The sequence below is a fragment of the Podarcis bocagei genome (assembly GCF_964188305.1).
Source record: "Podarcis bocagei genome assembly, chromosome: 17".
In the NCBI taxonomy this organism is placed as follows: Eukaryota; Metazoa; Chordata; class Lepidosauria; order Squamata; family Lacertidae; genus Podarcis; species Podarcis bocagei.
In genome coordinates this window covers 15,602,348-15,618,205 of record NC_138143.1, presented here as the reverse complement: position 1 = coordinate 15,618,205, position 15,858 = coordinate 15,602,348, and the positions used below count along the sequence as shown (strand labels likewise).

General features: G+C 44.1%; 1 protein-coding gene across 3 annotated transcripts in view; it reads right to left on the bottom strand.

Annotated features, from left to right (window-relative positions):
• Window positions 1–3,082: 3,082 nt before the first annotated feature.
• Window positions 3,083–15,858, bottom strand: part of SLC24A2 (solute carrier family 24 member 2) — an 83,372-nt gene continuing 70,596 nt past the window's right edge. For all 3 annotated transcript variants that reach the window (XM_081176496.1, XM_081176498.1, XM_081176497.1), the window contains 4 exons: window positions 11,216–11,344; window positions 7,619–7,708; window positions 6,199–6,365; window positions 3,083–4,972 (listed from right to left, as the gene is read on the bottom strand). In XM_081176496.1, the coding sequence (XP_081032622.1) occupies window positions 4,723–4,972; window positions 6,199–6,365; window positions 7,619–7,708; window positions 11,216–11,344 (636 nt within the window). In that variant the 3' untranslated portion in view covers window positions 3,083–4,722. The remainder of the gene's footprint in view (window positions 4,973–6,198; window positions 6,366–7,618; window positions 7,709–11,215; window positions 11,345–15,858) is intronic.

Here is a 15,858-nt window from a genome sequence, read left to right as displayed (position 1 = left end):
CTGCAACAGGGTGAGCTCCCATTGTTCAATCCCTGCTGCTGCCAACCTAGCAGTTCGAAAGCACGTCAAAATTGCAAGTAGATAAATAGGTATCGCTCCGGCGGGAAGGTAAACGGCGTTTCCGTGCGCTGCTCCAGTTCGCCAGCAGCGGCTTAGTCATGCTGGCCACATGACCCGGAAGCTGTACGCCGGCTCCTTCGGCCAATAAAGCAAGATGAGCGCCGCAACCCCAGAGTCGGTCATGACTGGACCTAATAGTCAGGGGTCCCTTTACCTTTACTTTACCTTTAAGGAATTCAAGTCCTGCTCCAAGAAAAGCTGAATTCTGCAACTGGAATTAATTATTTTAATTTGCCTCTTTTGTTTTCCTGAGAAGGGTCAAAGAGTTACTAAGAGAAGAGAAGTCATACTCCCTACTGTTGGAAACTAAGCCTCCATTCTGGTTTCTGAGATTGTCTACACTTTCAGTGGTCTAGTTCCTGATGGGGTTATTCTTCCCATTGTGTCTTGTAAATACATAGTTATGCCTTGACAGCACTAAGGGGGTAATCAGGGCACAAATAAAAATGTGTGGCTGCATTTCATGTGCTGATGTTAAGTAACCCGCCAACGATTTGTGCTACAAGGTTCTAATAACCTAATATTGCACTTTTAACTTTCCAAACAACTAGGAATGCTGAAGGCATGGAAACCGAGTGCTGGAAAGCACAGAACTCTGCGAGGAGCATCTCTGCCAAACGGAGGCTCCAGCCGTTTGCTGGAACTGTTTGTTCCTAAGGTTCTCTGTCCCTCTCCAAATGTCACTGTGTTGTTCTGCAGAACCACCCACCCCACAGCTTCCTGCACAGTTGTCTCCCCAAATGGTGTTTTTGAAAAGCTAGCCTGCTTCTGAGTCAGCGGCCTTTCTTCCTATGACATGCATTCCAAACCCTTAATCATAATCTTGCATCTGAAGCTGCTCCAATTTTAACGTGGATTTTGATTCCTGAGAGATGAAGCGCCGTACAGCTTCTTCCTACCCCAAAATGCATATTCTGCCCCCCCATGTCTTTATTGCAGGTGTGAATCTGCAAGTAAAGGCTACAAACAGCTATTGGATAAAAATGATCTATGATGTTTTGTCAGCCCACCCAACTCAAGCAAGTTAGTACATGCCATCCTCATCAATGCCATTACATCATTACCTTTAGAAGTGAAGCTACTGAACTGCAAAAGAAGAGAAAAAAACAGTTTTTCTCAGCTAATTATGCAAAGGGTTGTTCAGCTTAAGAACTGCAACCAGCTTTTCCACAGAACCAGCTTACGGACTTGCTGTTAGCATAAAAGGCTCTAAATGACTCGGGACTCAAGGACCTGAGGGTCATCTTACTCACTGCCAACTGACCCAGGGATTACGATTGGCAGGAGATGCCCTGCTCTTCATTCCATCCATGGCAGAAGACAGAAGGGCAGTGGCATGAGATAGGGAGTTCTTGGTGACAGCGGCCCATAGATGGAACTGCCCTCACAGCTGCCATTTTGAAAAGAAAGCTGAAGACCGCTATGGCAGACATGTCCAACCGGTCGATCACGATCTACCGGTCAATTGCGGGGTTGATCATGGTGGATCGCCCCCCCAAGCTCCCCCTCCCCCCCCAAAACTCAACAACAGTAGATCACAGTCTCTTGCAAGTTGGATGTGCCTGTTCTATGGGCATGAACAAATTACACTTTAACTTTTCAAACAAAGATAAAAAGGGCCAAGATAAAAAGAAGTGCTTTGGGCATGTCCAAGGGCTTAGATGCATCCAGAGCAATCTCTGACCTCCCCCACAACCTCCCCACCCAGTGTCCTATTACAACCGATTTGCATTTCAGAAGAGATGTTTGTGAAACACAAGTGCAAAGCTCCTTCTTTGGGGACGGACAGATCTTTGAATCCTAGCCCAGGTATTTTAACACAACATACGGATATTAACTTTGGCTGCAATCCTGTGAGATGGCAGAAAGCCCTGCTAGATTCTGGAAGCTGGAGTAAACCTCTAGGAACATGCATAGAATTTACAACATGGTGGTATGTGTGTCAGTATCAAGCCCAGCCCTGGATGCAACCCCAAAGGGCACAATGAACAAACAGGGCCTCTAAAGGGCACCAGCGATGTTCCAGGAAACAACAACAAACAAAGGTTTGCCCGGGAAGATGCTGTAGCAGCTTAGAAACAAGAAAGGGACAGCAGTTATGCTGCTAGTATTTGGTGGGGGGCGGCGGCTAATTTTCTTGCTTTCACTTGTTATCTCGCTTTCACCACTTTTGTTTTAATATGCCTAGGCTAATATCTAGGCTTGTTTTCTGTGAGTTCTGTGATTTACCTGGATATAGCTATGCATGAATATAGCTATGTACAGATGCATGAATGCACAGAGTACAAAGGAAAGCGGAAGCGTGGGACGAACAGGAAAGCTCAGCATCAACATCTGCTGAGTCCTCAGTTATATGGTCTTAAGTATCATGTTGATAGTAGTGATGTATGGAAGTAGAGCTGGACCATAAAGAAGGCTGATCGCCGAAGAATTGATGCTTTTGAATTATGGTGCTGGAGGAGACTCTTGAGAGTCCCACGGACTGCAAGGAGATCAAACCTCTCCATTCTGAAGGAAATCAGCCCTGAGTGCTCACTGGAAGGACAGATCGTGAAGCTGAGGCTCCAATACTTTGGCCACCTCATGAGAAGAGAAGACTCCCTGGAAAAGACCCTGATGTTGGGAAAGATGGAGGGCACAAGGAGAAGGGGACGACAGAGGATGAGATGGTTGGATGGTGTTCTTGAAGCTACCAGCATGAGTTTGATCAAACTGCGGGAGGCAGTGGAGGACAGGAGTGCCTGGCGTGCTCTGGTCCATGGGGTCAGGAAGAGTCGGACACGACTAAACGACTAAACGACAACAAAGTATCATGTTTCCATGGCACACGGGTGACCTAGGATATCAAGAACACTGGTAATGTATCAATCACGGAACTGAGATGGCATGAGTTTTAACAAGGTAAAAGATGCTTCACAGATAAGTGCTGATTATTGTAGAAAGAAGGGCTGGTTTTTAAAAAAAGTTTTTTACAGCTGTTCTATTTAATGCTGAGTCTTAGTAAATATGAAACCTCTTTTGTTTCTTCTTTACTACTGCCCCTCTTCCTGGGGCTTCTACAGGAGATGGATGAAACTTTAATTGTTCACTGTCCCAATTTGATCTTCACATTTCTCAGCAACTTCAGAAAACGGCTTCAAACCACTTAGTTCCACATCCCTAGAAATGATTTACCTTCTCAAACATCCCCAAAGCTTTAGCAGAAAAGGAACGTGGAAGTGTGCACAGCAGTGCAGGTAACAAAAGGAAATAACCTATGGGATTTATCCGCTTCTGTTCTTGTCCCCATCATCGAGCAGTTTTGAAATTCTATTTTAAAGAGCTACACGGAAGCCACACTAGCATCTTTCATATGGCAAGGCAAATGCACTAATGGAAACAGCATTTAAAATGACTTTGTATCCTTACAGTATTGCTGCACTACCAAAATGAGTATATTTACTTAGTAGTGGTACATTTTTATGTAAATGCTGTGGGCGATGGGAGTCCACACTTCAAGTGTGGGTTTTACCTGTGAGTACCTCAAAGATGTCCTGCTAATATATATATATATATAGATGAAGAACAATAGCAAAAATGCAGAGATCCTTCTAAGGAACCAGAGCAAGCATCTTTTTTGGGATTAAAGGCTGATTCTCACATGCATGGACATCGCTTGACCACTCGCCTCTCCGATGCTGCACATCTGAGTGTGCAAACTTCCGCCACTGGTAAAGTACTGTATAAGAGGCAATGCACAACCTCTGTGATATGCGACCTTTGGCGCTTCTTTCACACATGTACATAATAGTTGCTTGCTGCTGGAGTAATGCTGTGATAAGCAGGAACATACAGGAGATGCAAGAATCCAAACTTTTTGTTTTGTTTAACTCGACTGGCCTCTTATAAAGGTTATTGATTTCTCACAGTCTGGGTGTGTGTGGATCAACCCAACTTCTACTGATCTGCTCTAAACATCTGCACGCTTCTCAAACCTGCAGAGCCTCCGTGTCCACGTCACGTGCTAGCTGCACTGGAGCAGCACATGATCCACGGAGAGTCGTGTCTTGTCTGTCGTTCGCTTCATGCTGACAGCACTGGGTACTGATAACTCTTTCTGTTACATTACACGAACAGATAAAATCCCAAACAGGAGAATTGCGTCTCCCAAAAGATGGATATCGGCATTTCCCTGTATGTTTATAAGATATTGCGCGCTCTCTCTCTCTCTTTGTGTAGCATGTATTTGTTAATATATATAGAGAGAAAGATGCATGGGAGCAGATCCTAGGTGTAGCATACGTAATAGCTTAACATTGTTATAAAATACATGCACAATACCTCCAACAGATAAGCAGCGGGACTTCTCCAAGACCATGTTTCTGAATCACGGTTCAGCAGCAGCAATTGTATGAGCTGAACTTCTCCACGCCTCGCTTCATGACTTCAGCTCTCCCTCTCCCCACTGTTTTAAATTAGAGGGTTCCAAAGACGTTGCTTATCTTGTCTTGCAAGACTGTTTCTTTGTTCTTGTCTGGTTCTGGTTTGGGCATTTGCTTTTGCAATTTGTGTGTGTGTGGGGGGAGGGGGGTGTTGTTCAAGAAAGCGGCACCTCCTTCCTTGTCAAATAGACACAGGGCACACGATGATCCTGTCTTCTAGAAGGACGCTGACGATCAGGAACACAAAGTAAAGCCCAAACATGGTGAAGCCCAGGAATTTGTTCATCCTCCACTTGCAAGCCGCAATGGAGAGGATGACGAAGAGCAGCATGATGAAAAGGAGGACTATTGCACAGAAGAGCCCGTTGCTGCTCACGGCCACGGGGACGAAATTGTTGATCACAGCGTAGAGGAGCCATGGCAGAGGAAGGCTGTTGGGGGAAGAGAGAGAGAGAGACAATATTGCAAACGCTTTCGCAAAGGTAGGCTTTGCTAACCACTGGAAGACAGTGTGATTTAGCTCACAAGCGACATTGGAAAGGCTATCAGTAGGGAGCACGGAAACATTTCTTTGGAGAATGGTAGTGCATTGGAGTCTGGAGGAGACTCTTGAGAGTCCCATGGACTGCAAGAAGATCAAACCGATCCATTCTTAGGGAAATCAGCCCTGAGTGCTCACTGGAAGGACAGATTGTGAAGCTGAGGCTCCAAGACTTTGGCCACCTCATGAGAAGAGAAGACTCCCTGGAAAAGACCCTGATGCTGGGAAAGATGGAGGGCACAAGGAGAAGGGGACCACAGAGGACGAGATGGTTGGACAGTGTTCTCAAACTACCAGCATGAGTTTGACCAAACTGCGGGAGGCAGTGGAAGACAGGAGTGCCTGGCGTGCTCTGGTCCATGGGGTCACAAAGAGTCGGACACGACTAAATGATTAAACAACAAGTGCATTAGAAGGGGCAAAGGGTTTTCTGCGCCAGAAGATGACGAGGAGGTTGCTGGCTGAGGTCCACTGTAAGGAGAACCGGCTCCTGTCACCTTGAGTATCACACCATTCTCCGGACAGTGGTCAAAGGCAGCAAAAGTGCATTTTGCCACACCATCAACACGGTGGCAGTGAAAGCTATATGATAAAGCCAACACCAACTAGCATAAGAATGTCACATTTAACATGCCTTTACGCATGGCTGGGTTGTTAATATAAACCACTCAGTTTTATTTGTGATATGCAGTTGTGTCTTATTTTAACTTGTTTTTAATCCAGATTTTAGAGCATTTTATTAGCATTTATTATGTTCAATTTACTCAGAGTAGACCCTTTCAAATGAATGTGCCTAACAAAGTCATGTTCCCTGTTTTCAATGGGTCTGCTTTAGACTTAAGTTTGAATACCTGTTCCTATGTAAACCTCTTAAGATATTTTTAGTATGTTAAGTGGTAAAAATGATAAACACATCCATGAAGAGAAGTAACTTTGAGCAGCTTTCACAGGTTGAGAACTACTTTTCCCTTGAGGTTTCGTATTTCTAATTTACATCTTTTCCCCAAAGTAGCAAGAAAGAACTGCAACTAATAACTGTAGTTTGAAGTTTCAATGTGTGGCTTAAGTTAAAATTGGGTGCTGCCGCTTTAAAAAAGAAAGAAAAACATTACTTACCCCACAGTGATGTCAAAGATGTTACTTCCGACAGAGCTGGACACTGCCATGTCCCCCAGGCCTTTACGTGCCACAATAACACTGGTAATTAGGTCAGGGATCGATGTGCCTGCAGCTAAAATCGTCAGACCCATGATTTCTTCGCTGATGCCAATGGTTTCTCCCACCTAAACACAAAATAATATGCTGAAATCGTGGCAGCGAGAAACGCTTCTTTGCGAAACATACTTTACTTAGCAGAGTAGAGAAGTATACCCTAGCCCAGGCATAGGCAAACTCGGCCCTCCTGATGTTTTGGACTACAATTCCCATCATCCGTGACCACTGGTCCTGTTAGCTAGGGATGATGGGAGGTGTAGTCCCAAAGCATCTGGAGGGCCGAGTTTGCCTATACCTGCTCTAGTCTCTCTGTGTGCTTAATTCAGGGCTGACGTCCTCAATGAAGCAGGTTGCCAGGAGGAAGAATGGTTACATGTCCAAGCAGACCTTCCCTTTGCTCTTCGGTGAGTCCATATTTAGTCTTAGCTGATCTATGAAGAGAGCTTTCCTTATTGAACTAATAACACCAATGGTCTTCTTTCAAAGGGCTTTCAGCATTTGTTACCTGTTCCCTTAGCTGGTCTGGCATTCTTCAAGCTGTTAGGTGTGCTGCTGATTTCGCTTTTGAGCACCATGCTATTTTAGCTCCCCAACTCCATAGGTACATTTTTAGATATAAAAATTATCCTCAGAATTTCTTCTACAGATCTATAGCACTTTTTCAAATGAAGAGGGCCGTGCCTGGATACAGGGCCTTTTCGACTGTGGCACCTCTTGTCTGGCATCTTTCCAGCACCAGCTGAAGACCTTTTTATTTTTCCAGGGTGGGTTTCTTCAGTACCCTGTTCTGTTTTTATGCTGAAATGGCTGCTTTACTTATTTTATGGTCTTGTTCTACAGCTTCATATCCCTTTCCTGTTTTAAGTTGCCCCAGAAGGTCTTAAATAACAGTACTAAATAAAAAACAGCTTCCGTCCCCCATCCTTACATCCAGAGCTTCATCTCACTCTACCAGTTTTATCCTCAAGGTACAGAAGCAGAGTAAAAAAGCCATTAGATGTATCAAGTTACCATATTTTTCGCTCTATAAGACACACCAGACCACAAGACACACCTAGTTTTTGGAGGAGGAAAACAAGGAAAAAAATATTCTGAATCTCAGAAGCCAGAACAGCAAGAGGGATCGCTGCGCAGTGAAAGCAGCAATCCCTTTTGCTGTTCTGGCTTCTGGGATAGCTGCGCAGCCTGCATTCGCTCCATAAGACACACACACATTTCCCCTTACTTTTTAGGAGGGAAAAAGTGAGTCTTATAGAGCAAAAAATACGGTAAGTCAGACCATAATGGTTACACACAAAACAGAGATGTATCTTTCACTTACTTGATGTGCCCACCAGACCATTAGGTAAGAAAATACTGCTATCCAAGAGATTGATCCGAAAAACGTTAAGGGGAAAAACTTCTTCGAGCTCTGAAAAACAGAAAGAATGGGAACAGTAAGCAGAGGTGCTACTATTTTAGTCCAAAGTCCACAAAATGAGGCATTCTACTGAAATGTACCCAGATTTTCCCAGATGTATAATCTGTTTTGCTTCTATGTGCGTGGCCAATCCACCCCAACCACATTTTTATCCTTCTGACAGAAATAATCAGAAGAAACACTCTTGTAATAAACCTTTTCATAATTTAATCCTTAATGCATCCAGGAACCGGCCCTTGCAATTTGCTGAATGTTGTTACCCCCCTCCTCTAGTTTTGAAATGCCCCTGTGTCTTGGAAGCACATTTCCACAAGATCTTTGCATCTCTAATGTGAGAGAGGGTGTGGCAAAAGGGTTCTGAAAGGATTTTAGCCCAATGCAAAAATCCTGAGGATCCATGTGGATCCGTGCTTTGTAACCATGTTTTTGCGCCATTGCGGCCCCATGAAACAGTGGACGTGTCTGGTTTTTTTGGTGCAGGTTGTAGCCATGGACATGCTATGTGATCTGATGGTGAATTTGCGGTGACCCAATGTAAAAATCTGGAGGATCCATGGGCTTTTACCTCCCCCCTCTCGGGCAGCCTCCTTTATTGCTAGAGTCCCTTATCTCGGTCCCGGTCTCTTGCTGCTCAGCGGCTTTGTTTCAACACCCACTTCCCTCTTTCAAAAAAAAAAAAAAAAAAAAGAGCACGATCTGCTTTTCGCCCCTGGGCAATTCGGCTCCAGGGACCATGAATTTGCTCCATAAGACGCACAGACATTTCCCCTTACTTTTTAGGAAGAAAAAAGTGTGTCTTATGGAGCAAAAAATACGTTAGTTAAAACTACCCATCGGCTATTTCCCATCTGAACACTTCCTTCCAGAAGAAATGCATATTTTTTTTGTAATGCGTATTGGAAAGAACCTAGCACCTTCCTTATTACTAGCCATCTTTCCTGCCGTCATGGCAATAGGACATGCTGACAAGTATTTTCTATAAAGCAAATATCCAATTTCCACCCTGACAACACCAATTGGATTCAGCAACTCGAAGGAAGATTAGCTGGCTCAGTGCAGCTGATATGCAATGCTTCATCTGAGCAATTTAGATTTCCTTGATGCACATTTCAGCTCTTAAATTATGAAGTGCAATACATTAAAACTAGAGCAACAACCTTTAAACATTAGGTTAATCAATGCAAAAGCTCCCCAAATAATCAGGCAGCACATTTTAATAATGTTAATTATTTTAACTCTAAGTGCTTTTGTGTAAGTACGTGCAGAAAAATAATTAACATTATTAAAATGTGCTGCCTAGCGAGCTTTTGAATACAGCGCAGCTACAGATGATAGGCACCATCAAAGAAGATACATTTATTCTTCACGGGAGGTAATGCCTCTCCTACAATGGTATCACTTGCGAAAATACACCCACGTCCCCCAAAGCATGAAGAATGAATTACCAGTTTGATTAAAGCCAATCCATAATGGACTAAGATTTCTTTATCTGGGTGACAGTCATTATTACTACCAAATAACTTTTGATAAAACAAACGAGTTGTTCCTTAAAGCATATTCCTATGAGCAGCATGAATCCATTGCTAGAAATACGTGATTTAATTAAGATTTCTTTGGAAAACGTGCCCAAATAGGTTTTGAGAACAACAACAACAAAAGGTATACAGGGACATCATTTGAATCAGAGTTAGTACATTCCTCAACCCCAGCTGGTTTGCACTGGCCCCGACTTTCCAAGAGAATTTCTCTTTAAGTGTTTAATCTGTCTACAGTGGTGTCCAAACTTTTTTCACAGAGGGCCAGATTTGATGAAATGACGGACCGTGGCTTTTTTTAAGGACTGAAGTTGTTGAGCTTTTTTATGATTTCCCCTCAAAGTCGTTGAGCTTTTGTTTTTTTTAGGATTTTACCTCAGGAAATAAACTACCACAGATTAAACCGACCGGCAGGCTGGATTAGGCCCCCAAAATGGACTTTGGACATGCCTGGTCTACGCTGTATGATGGTGCAACCAGTTGCTTTGCTGCTCATTTGCGCGTGCTACAAAGGTGTTAAAGCCTAAAGGTAAAGGGATCCCTGACCATTAGGTGCAGTCATGACCGACTCTGGGGTTGCGGTGCTCATCCCGCTTTATTGGTTGAAGGAGCCGGCATACAGCTTCCGGGTCATGTGGCCAGCATGACTAAGCCGCTTCAGGCGAACCAGAGTGGCACATGGAAACACCGTTTACCTTCCCGCCGGAGGGGTACCTATTTATCTACTTGCACTTTGATGTGCTTTTGAACTGCTAGGTTGGCAGGAGCAGAGACCGAGAAATGGGAGCTCACCCCGTTGCGGGGATTCGAACCACAGCGCCACCCGCGTCCCACTGAAGGAAATACAAAATAGTAAATGGAGGGGCTACAACTTCACTTTGGAGGGGCAGGCTGCTTGGCTCTAAAGGTGAGAAGCGAAACATGCACAATCTTAGGCTGTGAAGCTTTTTATATTTACATGGAAGGAAGCTCCACTGAAATTAAAAACAAAAAACAAAAAACGGAATTTCTTTCCAGGAAAGAACTGGTGTGCTCCCAGGATTCTATTATGGAAAATACTTTATCCAAATGAATGCAGAAACTTCTGCAGAAGAGGGGACTGAAGGATACACAAACTGTTGGGCGCCTGCAGAATCCAAGGGGGACTATTTCTTATGCATATGTACTGATAATAGACATCTAAAGAAACAGCCACAGGGATCAACATGAAAGGACTATTCATGCCGTATTTTATAGGTTGCCATTAAATATTTACATAGGTAAATGGCAATATATTCACAGCTATTGTCTGCCAGCTTAAGAACGGCTCAAACCAAATGTCATTTCACGCAGCAACTCTTGCTGGGTAATTTTTCCACCAGGAAATTTAATGGAGGCAAAGGGATCGTGAACTTAGTTACAGATCCCTAACAACCGTACACATCTTGAGAAGATCTGCTACTTTGAAACGGGAAGATACCTGTTATGCCTATCGGTGTGGTTGCTCGAGAGCGATCAGGCAAGGTCCCTCAGTGGTCTTTTCAAAGGCTTTATTATTGGAGCAAAACATTTGCAATGCAGAACGCCTCTATTCCATGTCTTGCTCACTCACTAGCAGAATCTGAGAGTGGGCGGTCCTTAAACTTTCCCCAGCAGAGTAGTCTCTTGACCCCCAGCCGATGCCTCCCCTCTCTGCGCGAAAGCCTACTGCGCAAGGAAGGGTAAAGGGGGACCTTCCTCCTCCCTGCTTTGCTCGGGCAAGGTGTCCTGGCACTGCCTTGCATCCTCTGAGCCCTGCAGCTCTTCCCCACTAGAGGCGGGGCTTCCTTCCTCCGCTGAGGAAGTGCTGCTTCCCACGATCTTTGGAGGCTCTCTGCAATCCAGCTGCCCTTCCCCCTCTCGCCTCTGAGCTGATGGCAGTTCCCTGACAATACCCAATATTTCAAATCCTATACAAAAAGGGAATAATCATTGCACTGCTTACAGGGTTTCTGACGTCAGGCAGGGTAGCCCATAATGGAAAAACGATGGGGAGAATAGCCAGATAGGTGAGCTGTTTGCGGGGCGTGTCGGGCCAGGCCAGGCTGAGGGGCTGATCTTCATCCTCCTCTTCCTGTTACAAGGGAGAGAAATTGCAATAATGTTAATTTGGCTGCAAAACAGAAAGTTGTGCTTTTTATGTCGCACACCGCCCTGGGGTTTTCAGATAAAGGGTGGTAAATAATAATAATAATACCAGCATAAAAGCTATACAAGTTTTAGCATCTTGTGATATAAGAAAGGTAACAGTTACAAATCAGTCTTGGGTCCCAACTATGTACACTTTTCACTGAATTTCCTTTTTAAAAAAAAAAACAAAACTTTTTTTTTTGGCAATATTATATAACCCAGATTTTGGATGGCAAAGAAGCTGAAACTTATTTCAGTGAATTTGCTTTGCTTCTGCTAGTAATATGGAGCAGCAAAAAACTTGACACAGCACTGAATAATCAAAACTTCTCCCTCCTCTTTCCCATCCAGCTCCTGAACATTCACCAAACATTTCCCATTCATGTTCAGCAATAAGGGCTAAAAACGTGCTTTGAAAAAATGGAGCATGTGCCCAGAATGTGTGATTCTGTGTTCTATAGTGCAAAGCCGATTCAATGTTGCATGTGCTAACAAAGAATTAGGGGGGCGGGGACCACCTGTACTGTGAAAACTCATTTTCTAGCCTAGAGGTTATTCACTACATAGAATGTTCGGATAGGAGAATCAGTTACAATTCAGCCGTAAAAACCTTGCACCTACTTAATATTTCTTAATCTAAACAACTCTGCAAGGGTTTTAATGATGGGGAAAATGGGATTCCTGTACAGGCTACAGAAATGCTAAATCCCAATTAGGATATACTTTAACATGTGTTTTGGTCCATAATAGTCTTGCTTTAAACTGGCTCCCAGTACGTTTCCAAGCACAATTCAAAGTGTTGGTGCTGACCTTTAAAGCCCTAAATGGCCTTGGTCCAGTATACCTGAAGGAGCATTTCCACCCCCATCGTTCAGCCCGGACACTGAGGTCCAGCACCGAGGGCCTTCTGGTGGTTCCCTCACTGCGAGAAGTCAAGTTACAGGGAACCAGACAGAGGGCCTTCTCAGTAGTGGCACCCGCCTTGTGGAACACCCTCCCAACAGATGCCAAAGAGAAAAACAACTACTAGACTTTCAGAAGACATCTGAAGGCAGCCCTGTTTAGGGAAGCTTTTAATGTTTAATAGGTTATTGTATTTTAGTGTTTTGTTGGAAGCCGCCCAGAGTGGCTGGGGAAACCCAGCCACATGGGCGGAGTATAAATATTAAATTGTTGTTGTTGTTGTTGACCGTGATGTTGCCATCTTCCTGCATTAGCAGCAGCAGTTTGCAACAGCCCTGCTGAACCGAGTAGCTTTGCTGCAATTTTGAAGTAGCGTGACTCAGTTAAAAAGGTAAAGTTAAAGGGACCCCTGACCATTAGGTCCAGTCGTGACCGACTCTGGGGTTGCGGAGCTCATCTCGCTTTATTGGCCAAGGGAGCCGGCGTACAGCTTCCGGGTCATGTGGCCAGCATGACTAAGCCGCTTCTGGCGAACCAGAGCAGCGCACGGAAACACCGTTTACCTTACTATGCATAAAATAACCAAACTGTGCAATTGGAAGGGACCCCGAGAATCATCTAGTCTGACGCACCGCAATGCAGGAATCTCAGCTAAAGCAGCCCTGACAGATGGCCACCCAACCTCTGCTTGAAGACCTCCAAGGAAGGAGAGTCTACAATCTCCCGAAGGAGCCTATTCCAAATTGTTTTCAAGCAGGTCTAGTTGGTGTTTCATCATGTTAACCTCATAGGCTCCAATATTTTTGTAAGCGAATTTTTGCCGTAATGCACCATTCCAATTTCCCCCTGAAGTGGAGTGTTTGCACTCTGCATGTTGCGTAAGCTATTCCTTCACCTTGCCAGTGCTGAATGAACTATGGGGGAAACTGGCTTAGCTGCCACAGGCGTCAATCACCTGCGCGGAGACTGTGATCTGCGTGAGGTTACTCTCAGAACTGGTTGCTTGCCAGTGATCTGAGCTCACAGTCTGGCTGGCCAGTGGAAAATGAGGACAGGGCTCCTGAACCATTAATAGTTCTGCAGAAGAGGGATTTTCAGCTGATGCAATCTGCCTTCCACCTGCCTTGCCCCACCCTCCAGTCTTTGCTTCTCAATTTGTATTGTATTATTTTATGCACTGTGGCTTGCCGTTGTTTTATTGATTGTAGTTTCGAAATTATTTATTGCAATTGTTAAGATCAGGTTTCTGTTTAATTTTTATATGCTGATATTATAATTCTATACTATTCTAATGATTGTTGAATGTTACTATATTTGATGTCGATTGCTTATTTTAAAGCTGTTTCATTATCACATTCTTGTATTGCATTAAATTGTTATAAGGTGTACATTCTTTGTTTCTTCAGCTTGTAAACCGCCTTGAGTATTGTAAGATAGAAAGGCGGTATACAAATTAAAAGTGGTGATGATGACAAGTCTCACTCTCTGCTACACAACTATTAGAGGAGCAGGGGCCACCCAAAAGCAGTCAAAAATTGCTTGTGTAGATCAACCCAGCAAAGGGAAATTAAAGTCCAGTACCAAAGTCCAGTACCAAAGTAAGGGACGCGGGTGGCACTGTGGGTTAAACCGCAGAGCCTAGGACTTGCTGATCAGAAGGTTCGAATCCCCGCAACGGGGTGAGCTCCCGTTGCTCGGTCCCTGCTCCTGCCAACCTAGCAGTTCAAAAGCACATCAAAGTGCAAGTAGATAAATAGGTACCGTTCCAGCGGGAAGGTAAATGGCGTTTCTGTGCGCTGCTCTGGTTCGTCAGAAGTGGCTTAGTCATCCTGGCCACATGAACCGGAAGCTGTACGCCGGCTCCCTCAGCCAATAAAGCGAGATGAGTGCCACAACCCCAGAGTTGGTCACGACTGGACCTAATGGTCAGGGGTCCCTTTACCTTTACCAAAGTCTCTGTAATTATACTGGTTTGTAAAGTTGAGATGGTCTACTGCTCCCAGCCTTTCCTGTGATAATTCACTCCTTGCCTACTTTGTTGGTATTAACCATGTTTTGGAGTAATGTGATTCACCTTTGCTCTGCTTCTGTCTGTTCATTCTCCTTAAAAAACTTTAAATGACCAATGGTTGCAGTGCTGATGACACAGATGTGATACACCTTAGGAGCAGAACTGCAACCCATGAGTTGAAGAGATATAATTCTACAGAACCACACCATCTAAATGCATGTTCTCACTCTTCACTCCCCCAAAAGCTGTTTATCTTGTTAGAAACATTCAGTGATCCCAAGGAATAATGGGATAGGGAGAAATGGCCAACTATTCATAGTTAAAAGTCAAGCTATTTGGACAAAAGTGGCCCAGTATGCATTGCAAGGAGAAAAAACACTCCAGAGAGGAACTTTTCCTGAAATGAGTAACTCCTGTGTTATCCCTCTGATGTATCAAGCAAAACCCACTTTGCCACAGTCATTCAATAAAGCTGTTTACTAATCACAGAGAAAACAATATGGACTTAAGTTTGCCCCTTTTCACTAGAAGTTGTCTTTGCCATGGCAGGCATGCGCGCATATATATATATATATATTTCTGATTTGGTTTCCATAGAAACTGGTAAAAAAGGAACACGTCTGAGTGGGAGGAGATGTTAATGTGAAAGTGAATGTTATTTTTAGGGAAGTCACAGGTTAGAACAATTACAGCTGAACTTGCTTAACTGCTTATCTAACAGGGGAATGGTGCTTTTAAAAGGTATATAAAATTTCTGGATGATCTTCCATAGGGCAGCTTAATTTTTTCAGCGAGCGGCTCCTGTAGTACTTTTGGCCTTTTAAAAAATCAAACATACTCAGTGCCAAGCTATAGAACATAACATTCTAATGCTAGCAGCAAGAAAATATACAGTAATACATGGCCTTTTCTTTGGAAAGCGAGTGGCAGCTTTTGTTTATCGGAAATGAAATAGAGTGCATTGCTACTCTATGAAATATAAATGGTTGCAAAGTACACTACTCTCAGATTAGTAGAAGCTATGAGGAACAGGCTTGCAAGATTTTCTTGGCCTGAGTTAAGTAGTGTAACAAGTAGTTCAGCACCTGCCATTGGGCAGCTGTGTCAGCTTGGCAAGGTTACTGAAAGACCAGCAGATTAAGGCTTTAATCCTGTGTTCCCTCACCGGTACGTAAATCCCAAAGAACTCAGTGGTGCTTACTTCTAAGTAAACATGTACACGTTTGGGCTGTCAGTGCAGTATAAATTTTCATGGCCTAGAACAGGGGTGTCAAACTCAAATTCATCGGGGGCCGTATCAGCAGTTTGGTCACCCTCAAAGGGCCGGTTGTATCTGTAGGTCCTACAGTAAAGTGGAGGTTTCCTGTGTAGAACGGCCGGCGCCGCTAGAGGGCAGATGTTCTCTGGCTTATAGGCTGCCGCGCATGCGCTGAAGAGGCAGCTTTCTTGTGTCAAAAAAAAAGAAAGCGAGAATAAAAGGTGAAGGCTGGCGGCCGACGGTGGCTACACGGGCCACATGTGTTTGACACCCATGGCCTAGAATC